The sequence below is a fragment of the Asparagus officinalis genome, chromosome 2, assembly GCF_001876935.1.
Source record: "Asparagus officinalis chromosome 2, Aspof.V1, whole genome shotgun sequence".
Taxonomy (NCBI): domain Eukaryota; kingdom Viridiplantae; phylum Streptophyta; class Magnoliopsida; order Asparagales; family Asparagaceae; genus Asparagus; species Asparagus officinalis.
The window spans coordinates 20378075-20402694 of NC_033795.1; the positions used below are offsets into that span (position 1 = coordinate 20378075).

The 24620-nt window shown below is 35.7% G+C and overlaps 1 protein-coding gene across 1 annotated transcript; it reads right to left on the minus strand.

The window, feature by feature from the left end:
• Window positions 104-16721, minus strand: LOC109829444 (seipin-1-like). Its single transcript, XM_020396564.1, has 2 exons — window positions 16694-16721; window positions 104-903 (listed from the first exon to the last, which is right to left on the minus strand). The coding sequence occupies exons 1-2, from the start codon at window positions 16700-16702 to the stop codon at window positions 223-225; spliced, it is 690 nt and encodes a 229-aa protein (XP_020252153.1). The 5' UTR covers window positions 16703-16721; the 3' UTR covers window positions 104-222.

Sequence of the window (24620 nt, forward strand, 5' to 3'; positions counted from 1 at the left end):
AACTATTTTCAAGTATACTCAAAACTCTAACACCCACATGTTGAGATGTCATACCTTGAAAGTTACCAAATCATCCAAAAGAGATCAATACAAGGGGTAAAAAGCCAAACAGAATACTTTTATGGACTATCATGCAACAAAAAACATCAGTCTTTAGTCCAGAGGCTTAACATCCAAATAACAGTACAAACAAGCAAAACCAAACAAAAACACAAATTAAACTCACCCCCCTACACACTCTGAAGATTCAGAAGCTGCAAACTCTCCAGAATCCTCAATCACCTCGCTCATATCTGCACCAGTAATGCTCGATGTCGATCCCTCATTCATCTCACTCTCTTGCACTCTCGAATATTGCCCTTTTCTCTTGCTCCGTTCCCGCCATTTCCTCAAAGCATTGGAAAGATCAGTATGGGTTGTAGATTGCTCGCCCCTTTCCATTATTTGACGATCAACAGGCTGATCCAGTTGGTAATTACTACTACTTCTACTCTGATAAGAAAATGGCTTGAGAAAGCACACTAGAACTATGAGAAGCATTATGTACACATACAAGGAAATCCAAACATAAAAGGTCCATTTCCAGTTGTAGACGATCTCTTTTCTGCGAGGGAGCTGTGAATTTATTAAGATCTCAGCTTCATATATTTGGGGGAGATTGAAGGTTCCTGATCTTGGTTTTAGCCGAACTCGTATTCCTTCCGTTGGCTTCTGAGTGGTTTCTTTGTATCTTAGTATTTCGAATGCTATCTGTTGGCTCTCACTGCGCATGCCAATTAAGAGAGGAATGCCCATTATGAATGTTCGCATTAGTCGGACTGGGAGACTATTGAACCTAAGCATGCATGGTTGGCTGGATGCTGTGACGGTATCACCATTTGATGTAATGACTTCTGCAGTGACCTGAGAGAAGAGAAATAATTTGATCTAGTTGATCTTCCGTGATTTTTATTTTTCTTAATGTTTATAATGGTGTGCAAAAATTTTGAGATTTTGAGTTTGTAACGTAGATGACTATGTGGATAAAAATGTCAATGCCTGCAACAATCCGATTATCATTTGAACCTTGTCTCATAACAATGAGGCCACCTATGAAGCACATGACTCCTAAAAGATCTTACCAAAATTTTGCTATACGTTATGTATCAACTATCTATACAGGTTCAGGACACTCCACAAAGAATATTATGGACAAGAAATGCTTAAATTCTGAAGACATGTCGAGAAATTACAACAAATTAACTAATAAGAACATTGTTTAAACTCGTGCATCAAAGACGCAAGCCTCTTGGTTCATATAAAACTGTCAAAAAATAAATAAAAGAATATAAAGTTCTGATCATATATTATAGATAAGGTACTAATCATGCATCTATTGTGTTCTTTGGCTTCTCTACAAGTTTTGTTTCCTTCACTGGTCAGCAAGATGAACCATGTTAATTAATAGGAAGAATGTCTGGGTTGGAAAGGCCTGTTAACAGAAATGGACTTGGCTAATCTACTAGGGTCCAATTGACTCAAAAGGATGAATCATTTTTTATCATGACTCCAAGCATATTTAAGCATCTATCAATCTCATTCTACTTCCAATATTGAATTAAATCAAACCTCATGTCTTTTGCCAGACCAAATCCAAAAATAATTGAATTGATGTGAGATACTCCTAAACAAATCTCCACCTCGACTTGGGTCTACTCGAGCCCAGAAAAGATGGCTAATGGAGATAACGCTGTCAATTACTTCGCAAACAAATAGTCACACCAGCAAGCAAATGTGTTCGCATGCACACCCAAGGGAGCCCTATCTCTATGCTGGACCAACTTACATCAGAAGCAAATGCACGGTCATATTTGCTCCACCTTGAGCTCTAACCATTAAACAAAATCTCAAAGTAAACTGAGATCCAACAAAGGATCACGGTTCTAACCGTGAGCTCTGACGGCAATTTGTTGGGTTGGGTTGGCCCATTTACAAAGATGGAGTTAGGTAATATGCTTGGGCCCAATCGACTTAACAGATTAATCCAGTTTGAATAATCCTGAGTCCAAAATATGTTTTAATCATGCATCCATCTCATGCTATTTCGAATGTGGGACTAAATCCTCCTCATTCCTTTTGCTAAATTGAACCCACGCTAAACCGAATGTATGGCAGAAATTAATTAACAAAAAAGGTGGGATGAGATTAGGAAAAATAGCTTTAAATTAAGATGTTACATCTCCCAGAAGGACACTGATAAACTTGCATATTACATTGGCCTTCTGGACATAGAAAGCTAATGACTTATAGACTTAAAAATCCCCAATAATTTAGGGAATCCAACTAGTCCTATACAAACATAATCTCTCTTGATTCACTAAATGCCCAACATTTTAATAATGTTGTTAGGATCAAGTCATCTATATACTAGTTTTTATGTACGTACATTGTATGTGGTTAAATATCATAATTATTTATTTTTTGTTTATTTCCTTACTAAAATTTGTTCTTCGATTTCAGTTTGATAGTTTTTACTCACTTATGTCTCTAAAATTTAATATTGTAATTATTTATCTTCTTTAATGTTTGTTTGAATGGGCTACACCTAATTTTAAGTTTCATGTCGATAAATATTGAATTGACAAGAAACCAATATGAAGCCAATTTGAATATTCATGTTATTTGGATCGACATGAAAGAAAGTTTTACGTAAGGAAGTTTAGTGTTGTAAAGGTAAAAAAAAATACTTGAAAAATAGCATTATAATAGCAAAAGGAATAATTAAAGCCAATAAGCCTAGACAATTGATTAGAAGGGGCTAAAATGACACAAAAGAGAATATGAATTTTATTCCTAATCATTAAAAAACTTCATCAAAAACCATAAACTAAATATTAATGCTAACTCTATTATAATTTTATATGATAAAATATCCACAAAATAAGTATATAAAAATATTAAAAAAAATTCATAAAAATCTCTTCCAAATATTCCTAAGTTTAATTAAAAAATTAGGTTATTTTATAAAACATTAAGAAAATATTGTCTTTTGTTCTTTCTGTTTCATTTTTGATTGAGCTGAGATCAAGCCTTCTTTACTTTTATCTTTTTCTAGGGTAATTCTGGAGTGATGTCTTCATCATCTACGTCAATTGTGACATTAGGTTGGACCTGAATTTCTCGTGCTATTATCTTTCCCTGACTCATTTATCTTTTACTTTTTCATCTAACTTTACAAGTAATTTGAATAAGAATAAATGTTAATGAGAATAAATGTTAATTTCATATATATGATAATTTTTCTGTGTTTCTAATTCATTATTTAAGTTAAGTTAGGATTGACCTATTTTTTCTTTGCAATGTATTTTTATGTTGTGTATCTAATAAGAGTTTCTACTACATCAAATAGTGTTACCTTTTCAATGTCCTAAGTCATCAGAGATTCTACAATATTTATCATTTGGACACTCGTGATTAACATCTATATCAACCTTTTTGTTGCGGCCTTTGCAAGCGTAAAGCCACAGCTCAAGTTTAGTATAACTGGTAGTTATCTTTGCCTTAAAGGTGCAATAGCGTATCTATACATTGGTAAATTTTAATTAGGTTTAATTGTGTGAATTATAGAGTATGTATTTTAAGATCATACCTCTTTCAAATGTTGTAATGCTTGCATAATATCGCTAAGTTAAATTTTTGTTGCATTTGTAAAAAGCCTTGGTGAAGATGCTTTTGTCTTGATAGCTTGTTCTGAATGAGCCTTACATATTAACTTAAAAATATAATATTTGTTGTTTATTGTGTTATATAGATATTTGCATGGTTTACTTACCATTCTCTTATTTATTTAGTTAGTTGAATATTTGGGTGTATATATATAATTAAGGTGAACTTTAAGTTTAGTGGCCTTTAATAAGAATTTTTATAATGAAATATATTACCTTCGTATTTAGAGATCATGATTTCCGATAATGCTATTATGGGCTTATCTTTAATCATGTCGTAAAGAATTGATCCTTTTTTCATAGTCATGTTCTTAAATAAAGCTACACGTAGAGGCATGCCACTATATAGTAAAAAAGGAAAAAAATATCAATTTTAATTTTTTCCTAAGTTATGATAAGTAAATATCATGTGTATATATTTTGTCCACTATAGTGATTTCCCACCTTTTGTCTGACTTGTTAAGTTTTATGTGGATAACTTTTGTCAATTATAGTAATTTTTCTCCTCTTGTCTGGTTTGTTATTCCTCGTAATATAGTTGATCAATAGCTTCACATTAGTTGCTATCTCTATCTAATTATATAATAAGTTTATGACTCCTTTACTATTGTAAGAATAAAATATGAAATTTTATAAGACTTACTAATATTTCTTGTACCTTCTATGAAAAATACTTCTTGATTGGAAAAGGTTGTTTAATATGTTCTCCAATAGAAAATCAGTTGGCACTTCTTTGATAGATATGTCTCTTGTTAGTATCAATTCATGTAAGTTTATGAATATTGGGTTAATTTCATTCACTTTTCCATTTAAAATGAAAACAGGTAGATCCTTTTGAAGGATATTTCTTAACTTTTTAATTGCTTCTCCCTACGTAACTCATTGTATTTTTTTATGTACCCTGGAAATATTATTAACATCAGAGAATATTTTTTACATTGTGAATATTACTAACATTAGAGAATATGTTTATAAAATATAATCAATTAATACTAAGCTATTTTATTACAGTCTTTTATCAGTTTTAAGTGATTTATTTTTCTATCAATTAATGCTACCTCTGTATTTTTTATACTCCAACTTGTGAGTAAAATTATATACAATTACTTTTATTTAGACAATGAAATTAAATTTTAATCTATCAATATATTTTTCAAATTTCATGGTTCTTTGTAATTTTCAACTTTTGAGGGTGTTTCTATGTTATGTAGGATCTGAAATAGATACACTAAAACACTAGAGGGGGGTGAATAGTATTCTTTTAAAATTTATACAAAGTAGATTATAAAATTTTAAAAAAATAACAATCTCAGAAATTCACAAACATAAAGTTTTATACTGGTTCTATCAATCCAGTGTACATCCAGTCCCCAAGCAAATCCCGCTTGAGAATTTCCGCTATGATTTTGAATAAACTTACAAAATCAAAAGCAAACCGGACCAATTTGTAAGTCCCTACAAATTGCAACACTAATTGACAAACATCTTGTCAATTTACACACCAATCTCTAAACCAATAGATTAACACTTCTCACAAACCGAAAAAACTTCTTTGAAGCAACAACTCAAATTCCTATAAGCCTTAATTTGTAGTGTTGTGTAGTAATGGCTTAGGAATGATTCTAACTTCTGTAAATTGCCTAAATAACAAGTATTTGAATGATGATCAAAGGCAATTTTAGAAACTTTTTTTTTCTCAAAATCTGAATGTTTTTACACTTGAAAAATGCACAAAGATCAAAGCTTATGGGTATGTGAGTCTGTACATTTTTTCTGAACAAATAACCTATTTATAGCCCTTGAAAAGATAATTATTTGAACTTTAAAAACGTTTAAAAACGGCTATAAACAATCATTAATTTAAACTTTAAAATCTAAAAAAACTGTATATGTAGTCGACTACAAGACAAAATAGTCGACTACACTGAGTTTAAACAGACTCTGTGAAGTCAAAAAATTTCTCAGTAGTCGACTATAAAGATCATTAGTCGACTATAATGTAATCAGACAGAAACTTAAAAAATGTATTTTGCCTTCAGTAGTCGACTATAAAATCAATTAGTCGACTATACTGTAAACTAACAGAAACTTATATTTCTGTCATAAGCTTGAGTAGTCGACTAGTCAATTAGTCGACTATACTGTAAACTAACAGAAACTTATATTTCTGTCATAAGCTTGAGTAGTCGACTATTATTCAAATTAGTCGACTATACTGTAAACTGACAGAAACTTATATTTAGGTCAAATACATGAGTAGTCGACTACTATTCTATTTAGTCGACTACTAAGAGTTAAAAAATGATATGAATTAAATGTTTTGACACTCAATTATTAACTATAACTCTAATGGATAACATAGGGAATTTCTATAGTTAACCAACACACTAAGCCTGTGTCAGTGTGTTCTAATTTCTATGTGTGTGTGTGTGAGTGATCAAGTCTTGTACAATATTTCTAAGTAAAGAAAAAAATATAAAAACAATTACATTGACATGTATGTTCTTCATCTTCTTTACTTCAAAATGCCTTGAACTCATCTTGCACTTGTTCATATATGATATTTAAATCTGCATATAAATGTTAGTGCATATGTATAACACACATATTGATTCTTTAATATGAATAAATTATTATCATCAAAATTATATCATGGGGGCATATGTATAACACACATATTGATTCTTTAATATGAATAAATTATTATCATCAAAATTATATCATGGGGGCATGATATCCAACATGTTAGTATCAATTGGCACTTCTTTGATAGGTATGTCTCTTGTTAGTATCAATTCAAGTAATTCATGTAAGTTTATGAATGCTCGGTTAATTTCATTCACTTTTCCATTTAAAATGAAAACGGATAGATCCTTTTGAAGGATATTTCTTAACTTTTTAATTGCTTCTCCCTACGTAACTCATTGTATTTTTTTACCCTAAAAATATTATTAACATCAGAGAATATTTTTTACCCTGTGAATATTACTAACATTAGAGAATATGTTTATAAAATATAATCAATTAATACTAAGCTATTTTATTACAGTCTTTTTTTATCAGTTTTAAGTGATTTAGTCTTCTATCAATTAATGCTACCTCTGTATTTTTTATACTCCAACTTATGAGTAAAATTATATACAATTACTTTTATTTAGACAATAAATTAAATTTTAATCTATCAATATATTTTTCAAATTTTATGGTTCTTTGTAATTTTCAACTTTTGAGGGTGTTTCTATAGTTTTTAAAACTTTGAGGGTGTTAATTGCTAATTTTAAATTTTAGGGGGCTACTACTAGTTTTTGGATTTTATATTTGTTCTTTTAAGTTTTGAGAAGTCAGGAAATTTTGTGCAATTTTAAACTATTGAGGGTGTTTTGTGAAAATTTTGAAACTTTTAGTTTTTTGACAATAATTCATGTACATGTATTATAGTATGTTAGCTACTTATTATTTATTTAACCTTTTATTATTGTTTAAACTCAATTGTGTTTACATGGTATTATCTTTCTCTATCATACATTACGCTTAATTGATGCGACAAAGACCATTTTGCGGGGGGAAAAAGAGAATCTATGTTCAAGTTTGATGATAATCCCTAGAATTCATCTATCTTATTTGCAAGTTTAGATGGTGTTTTTTTAAAATTTAAATTTTTGATGGTGTTTCTATAATTTTTAAAATATTGAAGATGTTAATTATAAATTTTAAATTCTTTAGATGATATTGTTAATTTCTAAATTTCATGTTTGTTATTGTAAGTTTTGATATGTGATGGTGTTTTGTGTAATTTTGAATATTTGAGAGTATTTTTTGCAATTTTTAAAACTTTTTGGGTTTTTTGTTATTGTTGTAATATTTTATGTAACTTGTTAATCTTATTTTTTTTAAATTATTGAGCTATAGGTAATTCACGTGAGATGAAGATAAGATTTAATTATGATTATGATAGATTCACGTGGGATTAAGATAGGATATAATTATGATTATGATAGATTAAGATTTAAATAAAATATTTAAAAAAATGAAGGGTAATATTGACAAAGGAAGGATTTTCCCAAACTTGTGCTTTTAAAAGAAGTGTATGTGTGCGCGCGCGCATGCGCGTGCGTGTTGTTTCGAGTTCTTTTGGATTGTAAGTAACACATATTACTATAAAAGAAAATATAATGAAATAAAGAAATTTTTATTTTTTCCTGGGGTTCTTTTCGGTGTGCTGGTGGAGCATCGATCTTGTACTCCGTTGACTCGCTGACTAAGATGATGGGTCTTTTTTCTGTTGATGAGGATTAGAATGCTTGGAAGCTAGCTCGGTCTTTCTCTTAGCAATACTTCTCAACAGAATAGCAAATTTATGCTTTTGCGCATATATATCTATACATCCGCGTCCGTGTGTATATCTCTATCCCTGTAAAGTGAATGATCTTCTCTCCTTTTATAGGCTCAAAGAGAGAGTTAATGGTCCCCGTAATTATGGATTAAGTGACCATTAAAATAGGAGTTAGTGGGGAGCGGTTATCCCCTTGAAATAGCTCTAAAACGGCTATTGGGTGAATTTCATTGGCTTGATGAAGTTCGCTAGATACGTGAGCGAAGGTCGCCATGATCGGGGGCGAAGGTCACTGGAGTTGTGGATGAGGGCCACTACAGACGTGGGCGAGCCTTCTTCGAAAGTGGATTTGGTCTACTCTTGCTGACATCAGCGGAGTTTATTAATTGGCGAGCTTCGCTTATGAGTTTAAATTTGACACAGAATTTGACTCTAGACTTTGACCGACTGATGACGCCTTTCAACTCGACATGGGAATCGACTCACGTTTGATTTTCTCGAGTCGAGTCGACATGGGCTGTCTGGTGAGCTTCGCTTCGTAAGTTGGAATTTAACACAGAATTCGACTCTAGGCGTGGCCAACTAATAGCCCCTTTCAACTCGGTCTGGGAAATGTCGACTTGTGTTTGACTTGGTCGAGTTGAGTCGACATAGGTTATTTTGCGATGTTCACTTCATTCATCAGGCGACCCTCGCTGCAGCTTGTTGTGGGCTTGATCTAGGGCCCTTTTGAAGTGTTTAGCCCATGGGCGTTCACTTCTCGAATCTAAGCTGATCATCATCCTAAGTGAAAGTACATTTTGACCATCTACATCAGCCTTGATGATCTCTAATCTATTAAAAGATAGTGCAGTCTTCTTGGGATGAATAAATCATTTCTCACAAGAACTGTTGATTAAGCTAGATGACTAGCTGAAGAGAACGAATCCTTTCTCACAAGGATCGTTGGTCGGGTCAAATGATTAGCAGATGATAATGATCTATGAAGATCAATGAGAATGGAGGAGAGATAGGCTTTTTGACTAGCCTCTTAATCTCTCTCTCTCTCTCTCTCTCTCTCTCTCCATGACAAATCTTTCCTCCGCCTCTCTCCCCCTTGCTTCATGTTGATCATGCCTATTTATAGGTTTGAAAGCATTAAGTGAGTGAGTTAGTAGGCCTTAACTCCCCTTAAATTAGTAAGTTAGTGATCATTAACTCTCTTTTAAAATTGGTGAGTTAGTGATCATTAAATCTTCTTAAATGAGTGAGTTAGTGGTCATTAACCGTATCCTTAAAAGTAGCTTTCTGAGAAAGGTTATGGACGAGGTTCGCCAATAATGGCCACGGCGAGGTTCGCTAATAGCGATCATGAGCGAGGTTCACCAGAATAGGTGACGCGACCCACGTGGGCTACTGGGCAAAGCTCATTGTTGCTTGGGTGAGCTTCGCTACATCTTTGGTGAGCTTCGTTGCGACTTCGGTTTCGGCGAACTTCACTATGGCTTCGGCGAACTTCGCTATGTGTCCCACCTGAAGTATTTGGGTGAAGTTCATAGCGAGCTTCATTATGCCTTGGTCGATCTTAGCCATGGCTTGGACGAGCTTTGCTGAGTCAATCCTCAAGCCGCACTCTGGGCCGAGTCGAATGAGGCATGTATCATTTAAAAAGTTTTTAGAGCAGACCTTGTTATGACCGCAATGTTATGTCTTTCCACCAAAGTTTCAAATTGAAGATTTATATTTTGAGCAAATAGGACAAGAAGTTTAGTGTTTATTAAATAGAAAAATAAATACAAAATTACGTGAGGGAAAAGGCAGACAAGAGAAAGAGGTGAGAAGAATAGTAAAGGGTGTAAGATTAAAGGATTAGAATAAGAAGGAAAAAAACAGACTAGTCAAGTTCCAAGATGTTATTAGGATCCAGATGCAGTTGAAGATGGTTATCTGATATGACTTAAAGTAACATTATCATACTAGTGGGGAAAGAAGGGTGACCATTAACTGTCCACTAGAGTTGCCCAGTTGGTTGGGTGGGTCATGAAATCGCCACAAGCTGGGCAGGGTTCGAATCTATGAGCTAGGCTGAATTAAGATGGGACCCAGTTCTAGGAGGTTTTCCTAAGTAGGTTCTTAGTTCTCTTGAGAGAAATGTTGGGGGATTCGTCCTATCGACAACCTGTCAAATAAACCCTCTCGCGGAACGTGCCCTCAGGATCTTATGTTGAAAGAAGGAAAAAAAATCACAGCAAATAAAAGAAACTTGCAAGAAAAATAAAAGAGAGAACACTAAAATTTTAACGAGGTTCGGCAACTTGCCTACATCCTCGAGAGCCACACAAAAATTTCCTTTGAATATTAAAGATGATTACAAAGCTTGCAAAGAAGATGATCTTAAAATCCTTGAGATCTCTCTACAAAAAATCGCTACTGTAGAATCGCTACAGGAATACGCGGGAATTTTCTTTGAAAAATCACTGCTCAGGAATCACTGGAGAAAACGCCGCCAAAAATTCGCTACAGACGCTTGGGAAAATCTCAACTCAAAGTGGCGGCTAGGGTTCCCTATTTATAGGGAAACCTTAGGTCAAAAGTAGATCTGGCAATCTGTCTTTTTCTGCGAGTTTGCCTGACAAGCTGGTTCGCCTGAACACTCGAAGCTCTCCTGACTTGCGAAGTTCGCCTAAACTCACAAGTTCACCTAACTTATGTTCGCCTGAACTGATCGAGCTTCGCCAGAACTTGGAGTTCGCCTGAACTTGGAGCTCGCCTGAACTCGGAGCTCGCTTGAACTCGGAGCTCACCTGCACTTCCAAAGCTCGCCTGAACTGTAGGTTCGCCTGCATGCGGAGTTCGCCTGTTTTCCAGACTTATAAAATTTTTAGCTTGTTCCAAGGTTTGGGTCTACACCCCCAAAACCAACAATCTCCCACTTGGAGACCAAACCGCCATCAGCAAACTCTTCAACTTAGCAAGCACCTTCTCCTACCTGGAGAATCTCTTCAATCAATATCTTTCTCATAGTGTGCCTCCGCCCTTATCACATATGCTTGAAGGTCAACTGAAGTTGCGCACAACTCCAGTTTCTGAATGGTCATTGCCTTAATCATTATATATGTAGGATTTTGGCTCCCTAAAATCTTCTCCAATAATAACTTCCCGTCCTCTATTAGCGAGCATATGAAATGGTAACGCACGTCGATGTGCTTTGTTCTGACATGCTATACTGGGTTCTTGGTAAGGTGTATAACACTCTGGCTATCACAATAAAGAACTCTGTTACCCCATTTCAGACCCAACTCTTCCAGACATTCTGTTAATCAAATCATCTCCTTACTAACTTTAGTTACTAGGACATACTCTGCCTTAGTCTGGACAATGTTACTATCTTCTTCAAACGTGAGACCCAGCTCACTGCTGTCAACCCTAAGGTATAAGCATACCTTATGATACTTCGCCTCGTATCATGATCACCGGTAAAATCTACATCTATGTATCCCTATAGTACCAACTCCTTTATCTCAAAACATAGTGACATATCTATAGTCTCTCTTAAGTAGCGCAAAATCCACTTCACGGCCTCCCAATACTGATTCCCTAGAGTGCTTGTAAACCTGCTCACAACTCCCACTGCATGGATAATTTCCGACCTCGTGCAAACCATTGCATACATAAAACTACCAATGGCTGATGAATATAGCACTCTTCTCATATGCTCCTCCTCTGCATCCGTCTTGGGCGATTGTTCCTTAGATAACCTAAATTGACTTCCAAAGGGTGTGCCAACAGGCTTAGCATTCTCCATGTTGAATCTTTGAAGTACTTTCTCGATGTATTCAGCCTGACTTAACCTCAACGTCCCTTCAGTCACATCCCGACTGATTCGCATCCTAATAATCTACTTCGCTGTATCCAGAACATTCATAGCAAACTCCTTTGCCAACTGCTTCTTCAATATGTTTATCTCCTCTAAACACGGTCCTGCAACTAGCATATCATCAACATACAATAATAATATGATATAGTTGGACTCGAACATCTTGAAGTAACAGCAATGATCCGAATTACACCTTTCATAACCATTGCTCTTCATGAAGTTATCGAACTTCTTATACCACTGTCTTAGTGCATGTCTCAAACCATACAAGATCTTCTTGAGCCTGGATATCATCTCTTCTTTACCTTCCTCAATGAAGTAACATGTTGTTTCATGTAGATTTCTTTATCTAAATCATCATGAAGAAAGACAGTCTTCACATCCAACTGCTCAAGGTAGAGATTTTTAGCAGCTACTAAGCTCAACACCACCCTGATAGTTGTGAGCTTCACTATGGGGAAAAATATCTCTATATAATCCACTCTTTCTCTCTGTTGGAATCATTTCACAACTAATTTGGCATTGTATCTCTCTTGCTTCCATCACTCTACCGCTTGACTCAGTAAATCCACTTATTATGTAAGGCTTTCTTCTGTGCAGGTAGCTGTGCTAACTCATATGTCTCATTCGAGTGGAGAGAATCCGTCTCTTCTTGCAGCGCATGCTCCCTCTGCTGAGATTCACTAACTTACATTGCCTCCTTATAGTACTCTGGTTCTCCGCTATATGTTAAAAACAAATAATCTAGTGATGAGAGATATCTGAGATTCGGTTTAGGTACCCTGGATGACCTTCTAAGCTTCTCGCCTTGGGTAATCGTCTCTGCACTTGGAGTCTCCTCTATTCTTTGGTCAGAACTAACATATTCTCCCCCATCTGAAAGTTCCTCCAAATCTATGTACTCGGATGCACCTGCATCCTTAATGTTTCTCCCACTGCTTTGGTTATCCTTTGCATTATCCATGTCCTTATACATTACCTCTTCATTGAATATGACATCTCGGCTCCTGATGATTTTCATGTTCTTCTCATCCCAAAGACGATATCCGAACTCATCAATACCGTATCCAATGAATGTACACTTCTGTGACTTAGCTTCTAGCTTGTCCCTGACATGGTCACTGATATGAATATATATCAAGCAACCAAAGACTCTCAAGTATGAGAGATTAACCTTCTTACCACTCCAAACCTCTTCTGGAATCCCAAAGTCTAGTGGGACTGATGGCCCAGTACGTTGTTGTATGCACCGCGTCCGCCCAAAATATTTTTGACAGACCTGTATGTAGACGCATGCTCCTCGTACGCTATGCAACATTATGTTCATTCTCTCTACAACGCCATTCTGTTGCGATGTTCCTGGAGTAGCCCTTTCTAAACGAATCTCATTCAGAGCACAGAACTTCTTGAACTCCTCCAGCTCGTATTCTCCATCATTGTCTAATCTCAAATTCTATCTCGTTCTCGTCCATGACTTTCCACTTCTTGAAGATTCCAAAAATCTCTGACTTGTGCTTCATGAAGTATACCCACACCTTTCTCGTATGATAGTCGATAAAAGTGACATAGTATGCCGAACCACTAAGAGAAGACACACTAGCTGGACCACATACGTTTGTATAAACAAGCTCTAGCTTGTGAGCTTTAGATGGTCTTCCACTCTTCTGAAAGCTAACCTTCTTCTGCTTCTCGTAGATACAGTCTTCGCAAATACCAACTTTTACTGAATCGATACCGGTTAGCTTTCCCTCTGAGTGTAGAATATTCATACCCTTCTCACTCATGTGTCCCAACCTATTGTGCTACAGATCTGCACTCTCCTTGTCCGCTACAATTACGAGGGTGTCACTCGTATGTGAAGTTAGGAGTATTTCGGTCTTGTTGCCACGGACCACCACAATAGTACCGTTAGAGATTTTTCACGAATCCCCGGTAAATGTCGTAACATAGCCTTCTGCTCCAAACTGGCCAACCGAAATAAGATTACTCTTCAACTTCGGTACATGTCTGTTCTTCAGATTCCACTTGAAGCCTTTTATCTATTTTTGCACGTCACCTCTTCTAACAATACTACATGACTTGTTGTCCCACAAGTACACTTTTTCAAAGTCTCCTGTTACATAGTTTTGAAGAAGCTTCCTATTAGTAGTGACGTAGAATGAGGCTCCCGAATCAATAGCCCATGAATCAAAATCAATGTCCATAGTAAGGATCAAGGCATGCTGCACGATATAAACCTCCTACTCATTTGTATCCTTCTTTGGTGCTTTACAGACTAAAGACATATGACCCTCCTGGCCGCAATTCTAACATTTTCCTTTGATAGGCCTCACCTTCGAGTTCGACACCTTGTTCTTTGACTTTGATCGATTCCTATTTTGGTTACCCTTATTTCGGCTTCGGCCTCTCTACTCGAGACTTAGGGCCGAACCTGAACCTTCTGATTCTTGCGATTTTCTTCTAACCTCATCAGATAGAATCATACTAACAACCTTGTTCAGCTTTAACTTCTCATTCCCTGTCGAGTTGCTAATTGCGATTACGCAACCTGCCTAACTATCTGGCAACTACGATAATATTAATAGGGCCTGCACTTCATCATTAAACGTGATGTCGACTGAGATAAGTTGATCAACAATCGTGTTGAACTCGCTAAGATGTATCGTGAAGGAATATCATTCTGCCATCTTGAGGTTGAAAAATATTTTAACGAGATGCACCTTGTTTGTAGCTGACGGTTGCTCGTACATCTTTACGAGCGCTTCCATAAGCCCCAACGTCGTCTTCTCCTTTAATATATTGTGTGTGACTGATTTCACGAGCGATAATCGGATTTGTCCTAGAGCCTTTCGATCCAATATTTCTCAGTCCTCGTCGACCTCATCCTTCTTTTTTTTTGCTTTACCCATCAACGAATGGTAAAGATCATTCAAGTACAGATAGTCCTCTATCTGTGACTTCTAGTAGACGAAGTCTGATCCGTTAAACTTCTCAATCTTTAATTTGTCTTTTTCTGTCATAGCTCTCACATAGATCTAATCCGAACGAAGCTCTGATACCAGTTGTTGGGGGATTCGTCCTATCGATAACCTGCCAAATGAACCATCTCGTAGAACGTGCCCTCCGGGTCTTATGTCGAAAGAAGGAAAGAAAAAATCACAGCAAATAAAAAAACTTGCAAGAAAAATAGAAGAGAGAACACCAAAATTTTAACGAGGTTCGACAACTTGCCTACGTCCTTGGGAACCACACAAAAATTTTCTTTGATTATTAAAGAGGATTACAATGCTTGTAAAGAAGATGATCTCAAAATCCTTGAGATCTCTCTATCAAAAATCGCTTCTGTAGAATTGCTACAGGAACACACGAGATTTTTCTCTAGAGAAAAATCACCGCTCAGGAATCGCTGGAGAAAGCGTCACCAAAAATTTACTACAGGCACTCGGGAAAATCTCAACTCAAAGTGGCGGCCAGGTCAAAAGCTGGGAATCTGTCTTTTTCTACGAGTTCGCCTGACAAGCTGGTTCACCTGAGCACTCGAAGCTCTCCTGACTTGTGAAGTTCGCCTGACTTATGTTCGCCTGAACTGATCGAGCTTCGCCTGAACTTGGAGCTTGCTTGCACTTAGAGCTCGCTTGCACTTCCAAAGCTCGCCTGAACTACAGGTTCGCCTGCATGCTGACTTCGCCTGTTTTCTAGACTTAGAAAATTTTTAGCTTGTTCCAAGGTTTGGGTCTACATCCCCAAAACCAACAAGGGCTTGAATTTGGGCCTACTCTCTTGATATATATGAGCTCCTCTAACCAAGTTTCCCTTTGTCACTCATTAAAACAAAAGATCATATATATAGTCAGGAGTTCAAAGTGAATATATTTCAATGTAGTCCAAAGTACCATATTAAATTATGTTTAAGATGTGAACTTATGACGTCGATGTACGTTGTTAGTTATAACTATCCTATAACATAAGTCTGAATCCTTTCTTAGCATAGTCTACGATCCTACATGTTCTCCGAGTAGTTGTTCAATCTAAGTCAATAATTTAAGTGTTTATTTCACTTCAATTGGCAATTTAATAAAGTCTTTAAAATTTCACAGCACAAAATCTAATGTACTTATAGTTCGTCAACATCTTGTGGGTCCAGCCTAATTGAGGACCACAAGAACTAGGTCAAATTGGTTGTATCCTGCTAAGAAAAAGATTTAAGGGACATATTCATAATTTGAATAGAAAAGGAAGACCTCGAGAATAATTTCCTTTATTAAAGGAATTGGGGCACGTGAAGAGCCTGTAACTATAGTAACTCGAGAGCTTTTAAGGTGAGAGAGACAAAGAGAGAGAGAGAAGTAAAGAGTTTGGATAGCTTAGTTATCTGATCGCAGTGATTCAAACGCCTTTGTCTTCAAAACGACGACGCCGTCAAGGGTACGATGTTGGTTTCTTCGCGGGTGTTGAAGACTTATGGTGAGATGGGTTTTAGGATTTTGGTGCCCTAGAGGTAATACTGTATCTTTCTCTTATGATTTAATCATCAAGTTTATGATTTAATCATCAAGTTTAGATGTAACTTGGAGGGATTATACTCTTGATTCATAGTGGAATATTTCTCTCTGGATTGCCCAGTGGACATAGACACAATTTGCCGAACCACATTAAATCTTAGTGTTTTCTTGCTTGTGATATTTTTATTAGTGCCGTTATTTGTTTAGTGTTTAATTCTGCAGATTAATCTCCATAAAATTCCTAACACGTCACTCGGATAAAAACTAGTCTATTAATCTAAAATAAAACCAAGCATACCTGAAACATGCCAATATGCGGATATAATCTACTCTGGCTATGGAGCAGCTCAAGACAGAGACCATCGGTGTGTGCTCGCCGCTGGCACACCTGCGCTTAAGCCATCCCGAACCAACATTCGCGGCTAGTGACGTCGCGTGAATCAAAATGCAGCCCCGCCGAAGACCACAACGCGGCTCTTCCACCACATCCTCAACCAACACCACCCGATCACCAGACGCGTCACTAGCGCGGCAACGAGGACGCGACGCGTGGAGAGCACCGATGAGGCCGACGGAGAGGCGGCGGAGGATGTGCCGCGCGTGGCGACGCGGGACGGGACGGCTGGACATCGGGAGAGGAGAGAGATGGAAGGGGGAGGAGAGGGAGATGAGGGGGAGAGAGGAGTTCGTAGCTTGGGATGTTGCTAGTTTGGACCTATGTTAGCCCTGCCGGTTGGAGATTGTGAGGAGTGGATGTGGTTGTTTAAGTTGGGTGGGCGAGTGGTGGCGGTGGCGGCAACGGGGCGGCGGTGAGTTCGGCGTTGTTGGTGATCCATTAGACTTGAGAAAACTCTGTTTTTCCCCTGTTTTTTCGTTTATTTTTGAATTTTTTTAAAGTAGTGTTAGACGCTTAAGGTGCTGTGGACAAGACGCTTAAGGTGCTGTGGACAAGTATCATGGCAGATGCTGGAGGGCGAAGCACGTGGCTTAACGCGGAGGAAAACAGGGACGTTTGTCTTGGGAGTGTAAAGTGTTTCGGATTCGGGTTGTTGGCATATGATCCGGGTTCAATTTTTTTTCCGCTTTCTTAATATGCCCGTCTAATTTATTTTAGAATGAAGATTGAATTTTCACATTATTTATCACTAATAAAAGTAGTTGGACGAAAGTTCTAGTAGTTTGCAGTAGTTTATAAAAACCTACACGTTTTACTATAGAGCTCGATCTGCTTTGGAATTTGTCCATATTTGAGTACATATTAAAGAAAGCCTTTTTAGCTCAAGGGGCTTATAAGAAATAAAAAATCAATGGGGGTGGCAGGTAAAGCTTTCTAAGTTGGCGTCAGTCGATAATAAAAAAATTCAATTAGAATTGTGGTAGTTCTTCACAAGCGGGATTATCTTCTTGAAAGACATTTTAGTAGGATAGTGGTGTATCGTTTTTGGGAGTGAGATAACGTGGTCGATAAATTAGAAATTTTGATGATAGGGCATGTTACCCTATATATTTCAACTTACTAATTTTAATTCATAATTATTTCGTATACTGTTAAACAAAGCTTACAAAATCGTAACTACTATATATCTAGGATAGTAATATCCAATGTTTTAAAAAGCCTCGGCTTCGCCCAATTAGGTGTGTGTGTTAAGGCCTAGGCGGTACCTATGTCGCCCACTTAGGTTTTGAGAGCACCTATGTGATTGTGATATGCTTAGGTCGACTATAACCTTTAGGTATTCATAGTGATTTCCTTCATTGCAATCTCAACGTCTTCCAACCTCCTCCAAACCCCTCTAGCCTCTAACTATGAACACTTACTTTCCCTCCTCCGACCTTCAACAAAATCTCCTCTGTCACCACTTAAACGAAGAAAGAAATCTGCCCAGACACCAGTCCAACGCCTAAGCTTTTTTTATAACATTGACATTAACTGTCAGTTATTGTAATTAAAAATAAAAAAAGGAAAACTGCATAGGCCCCGCCTAGTGCCTAGGCGCTTAGGCTCTAGGTGTCAGTCCAAAGCCTAGGCTGCATAACGCTTTCTGTAACCTTGGTAATATCTTTTAATAATAGTTACTTTATCATGAATGATGTTAACTTAATTAATATAGAGATTATTTTTGCCTACCCAATTAGTACTAAGTTTAAAATATGGACTAATCAACTACGTTTTTGTTTATTACAAATAAGGGTTATTTTCACAAAAACCGCTTTTAAAATATGTTGACCATGAATTTAGGGGATGTTTATTTGTGTGAAAGTGAAAGGTGAAAGTAATAACGTGATTTTCTTTTAACATTTTAGGTATCTATTTGCATGCAAGTGGTTAGGAGGTTGAAATGCAAGTGAAAGGTGAAAGTAATAAAGTGCATTTCACATAAGATTTAATGTACTTTTGACTTCCTCAAAAAAAATGGTAAAGTCACATGAAAGTGACAAAAATGATAAACAATCTAAGGAGAACCAAATGACTACGAACACATAAGAGACTACCACATTAGATTTTTCTTCTCAAACATTTTTGACATGCGGGCTTCCTTATCAGCCGTTGCTAATGAGGTTATCCTTTTAACTATAGATCTAAAGATATGTGAAGAGTTAAATCAAAATAACCAATTTATACTGTTTAAATAGGAAATTTAGATTTATTACCATATAAAATTGTTATAAAATCTTAATGATAGCATTATTGTTAATATTATTCCCCATTTGATTTGTTAAATAAGCAAAATTTATAGCCAACAACAATTTGAATTTCAAGTATGAGAGGGAAACATGCATATTAGATTTATTCTAACTAATTAGTTAGTAAATCTTAACCAATTCTGAAAACTCCCAAAAAACTAATTCCTCTATCCACTCACTCGTCTTTCCATATATCTACCTTCTACACACACACACACAAACACACACACACACACACACACACACACATACTAGTTGAGATGCACGTGAAATGCACGTGGTTGAATATCATGATTATTTAAATTGATAAAAATAGAGTACAAATAAAAAAAGAAAACAAAGTTTTTTATGGGATTGATCATCAACTCAATAATCTTTCTCTCAAATAAAATATTATCATTGTTTCCTTCAACCTAGACTGTGGCCACGAGATCTACTATTTGTGAGTTATAAACACATTAATCTAGTACAACATTTTTATTTATTAGTATCTTGAAGTCTTCAAAAGATGGGTGATCATTCAATTCACAAAGGAATTTTGTATATGAATTTACTTGCAATATGTCCATTAAACTTTTAGTTGTTGTTTGACTCATATTCACGTTAACTTTTAGTTGTGATTTCACTCATATTTATATTATAAAATATTCTCATTCAATTTTATAGCTCATTCTCTGTACCATAGAAGTAAAACTGTGAAAGTATAAAGAATAATTTTCTTACGAAATTAGAGCAGGGAGATTATGATATATTTCACCATGAGCTCTAAATATAAAAAAATTCTTTGATGCAAGGTCCCTATCAAATCTTACCCCAAACGATGTGAATGAAAAATGCTATTATAACTCATTTGTCTAGGACAATTATATTATATATAAGACATATAACTCATCTGAAATATCCACAGCTGCTAAGTGGATTTTGCTGTTGTGAGAACAACATGTTAGAGGCTCGTATTCAAACTTTTTGGCTCTATAAAGACCCAAGAATTTGGAGTACATAGCTTATATATTGTAAAGAACATATTGGTTCATAAAGAAATTTCCCTGATAATGATATTATTATAACGATATTATTATTCAGTACTGAATCAATTTTATTATGTAAGATTATATGACACTTTTTAATAAGTTATAAAGTATATATATGAAAACCTCAATGCTTATAGCCAGTAGGTGGTCTCTACAAAATAGGTTAACTTTACATTGTAGTTTGCTATTTGTACTACTGTTAGCAATATCATTATTTTTCCTCTTTATCTTATTATTCACGCTTTTATGATGTAAGTTCTCTTTTACTAATCACTCAATTGACTATATTTAGTTTTTATAATATCAAATATTAGAATATTTTCTTCTATTTTAAAAATGTTGACATTAATTTCTTAAAAATATATACATATAGTAGCAACAGTATATACTTCAGTTTAACTCAAACATTGGCTTGAAACCATTTTGAGTGAAGTTCTTTCTACGCTAGAATGATGATATAGTGATTATACGAAACCATTTTGAGTGAAGTTCTTTCTACGCTAGAATAATGATATAGTGATTACACAGTCCAAAAGTCAAAGAAGAAATTTTTTCAAAGAAAAAGTAATTTAATATGTCAAATTAACAACTAATTTATAAAATATACATGGGTATTCAAATAGCTATAGAAAGTAAGGTGTATATCTTCATGAAAATTTTATAGTGAGTGACCAACTACAATCATCCTAATTTAAGCATAAATAATTATTATTTTAGTTACTAATTTGATACTCGTAACTATAGAATAAATCTCAAGCAAAAAATAAGAATTGAGATTGGATTATCCTGTAGGTAAATAAACAAATGTTATTAGAGCTCATCTTTATATTAAATTTAAAAGTAATAATTTAAATTATTAAGCGCCAAATATTAGCTCATGTGAGAAAATAAAATAATTTATGATCTATATACATATATAGTCAATCAATCAAACATATTAAAATTATGATGACCACAGTCAAACTCAGGTGGGTTCACATTAAATATAATTTATAAAAAATAGTACATTAAAGTCAAAATCTTTTTAACCACTATATAGATTGTTTAAAAATTTTTACATATATAGATTATACTGCCTAGGAATAGTGATGTGCACATTTAACTATATCCTAATAATCTTAAGAATAACTTATAATCTTAAGAATAACTTACTCTTCAATATCATTATTAATTGAAGTATCTATGCATTACACTAAAAACGTAATGAAAATTTAGAAAACTACAAAGTAAACACCCTCAAAAGATTTAAAATTTGTAGAAAAACACCCTAAAATCTTGTAATTTACAAATACACAAAACTACTAAACATTACATTGAAATTAATGAATTACAAAATGTCACGCTCCGCTTCCCAAAATACAGGGGAATCGGAACGTGAACAAGCCCGCGACGTATTAGATTGAGAAGAAATATACACTATTATTTTTTTTATCTTTTTTCTTCTCAACCTAGTACGCTAAGCGTCTGGAAATAAAAACAATAAGAAGTCACAGGTCCCCGATCACAATCAGCAAGAATATAATGAACAACACAAAATAAAATAATACATATCACAAATGAATATCATCCAAGACATAATATACGGGTCAAACATGCCCTTATACAAATCTGAACAAGAAAATACTGGAGAGATACAAAATCAGCGCCACAGAATGGAAAATACAAAATAATGAACCCAAGCAAAAAAAAAGAATAGTCTTCGACTCCTTCTTCTGCTCCGTCTACAAGACACTCCTGCTGAGTATCCTCGGCTCTGGCGTATCTCCAAGCTGAACCTATTCTTCTTCTAAGTCTGACGTACACCAGAGAAAACAGGTGTACGTCAGGGTGCATAGCACACGGCAAGACCCCACAAAAGAAAAGAACAACAGGTGTACGTCAGGGTGCATAGCACACGGCAAGACCCCACAAAAGAAAAGAACGAACGAAAACCCAAACGAAAAACGATACGATAACTGAAACGACAAAAGAGCGTGCAACTAAAAATCCAACAAAATCACATGCAATCCACTACTAAAACATGATAATCATAAGAATCCGTAAATCAATCGGGTAACGAAATCATGCAGCTAGCGATCAGAATAATCATCCAGGTCACAAGGTCATACAATTAGATGGAATTAATACTTAAAAATCTATAACTCGAGACGTAGTACGTCGAGCGAAATAATCCAAACAAGGAAACCCTCATGTATATACCGTATGTCTCAAATTGTAAATAATTAAATATTAATCCCAATCTATGTACGAAGAGAAACACAACTGGCCTACATCTCACAAGAAATCATACCTAGCCAAGAAACGAGGTCATGTAACTAGCCATTCTATAACATGTCACTGGTCACATCTCACACAAAGTTAACGCTCCTATCATCGGATACTGACTGTTCACAAATACCCTACGTGCATCCAATCCCGCGAAACAGGCAGCTAGAGGACTACACGCAAAGCTCAGGTGACGAAACAAGTCACGGATCAAAGTGACGAAACAGGCCACGGATCAAAGGGACGAAACAGGCCACTTTATCCAACAAACCAACCCCAGGACAAAACAGGTCACTGGTGCGAGTCTAGAAGATACATCAACAGTCTTATCCGATCACATGAACATTAACTTCCCCATCCCAACTCTTCTCGCTTTTCTAAGTCAACACAATACATGTCTCTAGGTCACGTAAGGCTACTACGGTCATGACCACTAACAGTTCTCAATCACAACCAGAAATAACGAATACGAATGATCATGTACGATAATATCAAGGCATATCACATAATTAAGAATCAGAGATCATAAAATTGTTCTAAAATAATCTTATGAAATAATAAATTTATTTACTTAACATAATTCCTTTTACAAAATGAGTTCTTTCAAAATAATCCCTTTTTCAAATAAGTTATTTTCTCATTACGATGATTCTAAAAATAATCTTTTAAAATAATAAATTCATAAATTTAAAAATAAACTTTTTATAAGATAAATTCTCATTAAATCAAAATAGTCTATTTTCCCAAAATAATTTCCTTTTTTTTAAAATTATTTATCATTCTAAAATAATTTCTTCCACAAGATAATTTCTAAAAATTATTATAATTATTCTAAAATGATTCTTTTTCCAAGATAATTCCTTTTAAATTATTATAATTTTTCTAAAATGATTTCATTCTCAAATAAATTTTTTTATTAATATAATTATATCCAAAAATAATTCCACTGTCGAAATAAATTCTTTTAATTTATCATAATTATTCTGAAAATGCTACTTATCATATTACTGTGATATATTTAATATTATTCATCAACAATCCCACACAGATAAATATTAACAGATCTAAATTGCAGATAATTTATAATAAATACAAAAATTCAGATCTGAGCAAGTAGGATCTTGCATATAAATAATTTACGATAAATCTAAAATTGTAATAAAATACGATCAAGAAATAGGGATCTTGCCTACAAGGCCAGGGGGCCTGATGACGAGGCAGCGATGCTACTGTGGATGATGTACGACGGTCTGAAAGGGAGCAGCGGATCTGAACGACGCGGTTGTAGGGGACGGCAACGACGGTGGTTGTCATCACTGAGGGCTCAACGGGGTTCGACGGGGGCTGTTGGTGTGCGATTCTGCAACTGGCTCTGCGTTGGCATTTCGTCGAACACGTGGCGTGCGATGGAGGCGCTGGTTGGCGGTGAGCTCGACAGCGATGGAGGAGCTCGGGGAGGTGCTGGAGAGCAGCGGCGGAGCTCCGGGTGGTGGCACTGGCGGAGCAGAGGGGGTTGGCGGCGCCGTCGAGGGGCAGCGGCGGAGAGAGCGGCGTTGGGGTGCTGCTGGGGGCGGTGGAAGAGTGAGGAGGAGCTGGAGTTCGACGGGGTGGTCGCGCGGAGATGGGGGTTGAGCGTGGGAGTGAGAGAGATGGTGAAGGAGAGAGAGTTATGAGAGAGGGAGAGTGAGCTGGTTGGGGAGTTGATGAAGGAGAAGAAGAACGAAAAGAGAGAGAGGGGGGGTTGGCTTCGTTGTGGATTTCTTGGGGAATGGGAGAGCAAAAGAGAGGTGTGTTGTACGAGAGAGAGAGGATAGATGAAGTGAGATTAAGAGATTGAGAGTGACAGTGAGAGAGGGTGAGATCTGAGGGAGATTTTAATGAAAGAGAGAGAGTACGTGATAGGGTGGTTAGGAGGATGTGGGTTAAGAGTTGGGGAAACACGAGGTGGGAATTTGCGTAAATGGGGAGGGTTTTAGGGGGAGAGAGAGATACAGAGTGAAATACCGATGAGAGGAAAAACACAGGGAAAAATACCCCCTTTCAAATAATTTAAAATATCAGAATTTTTATTCAAATAAATATTAAAAATTTATGATCAAATAATAGTAACAATAACAATAATGAATAATTAACTATTAATTTAAAAATTTTACCAAAACAATTAAATTTATAATTAGCAAAACTATTAAAATAATATAATACCGTATTTTTAAATCATAGAAAATTCTAGAGAAATGGGGAAAA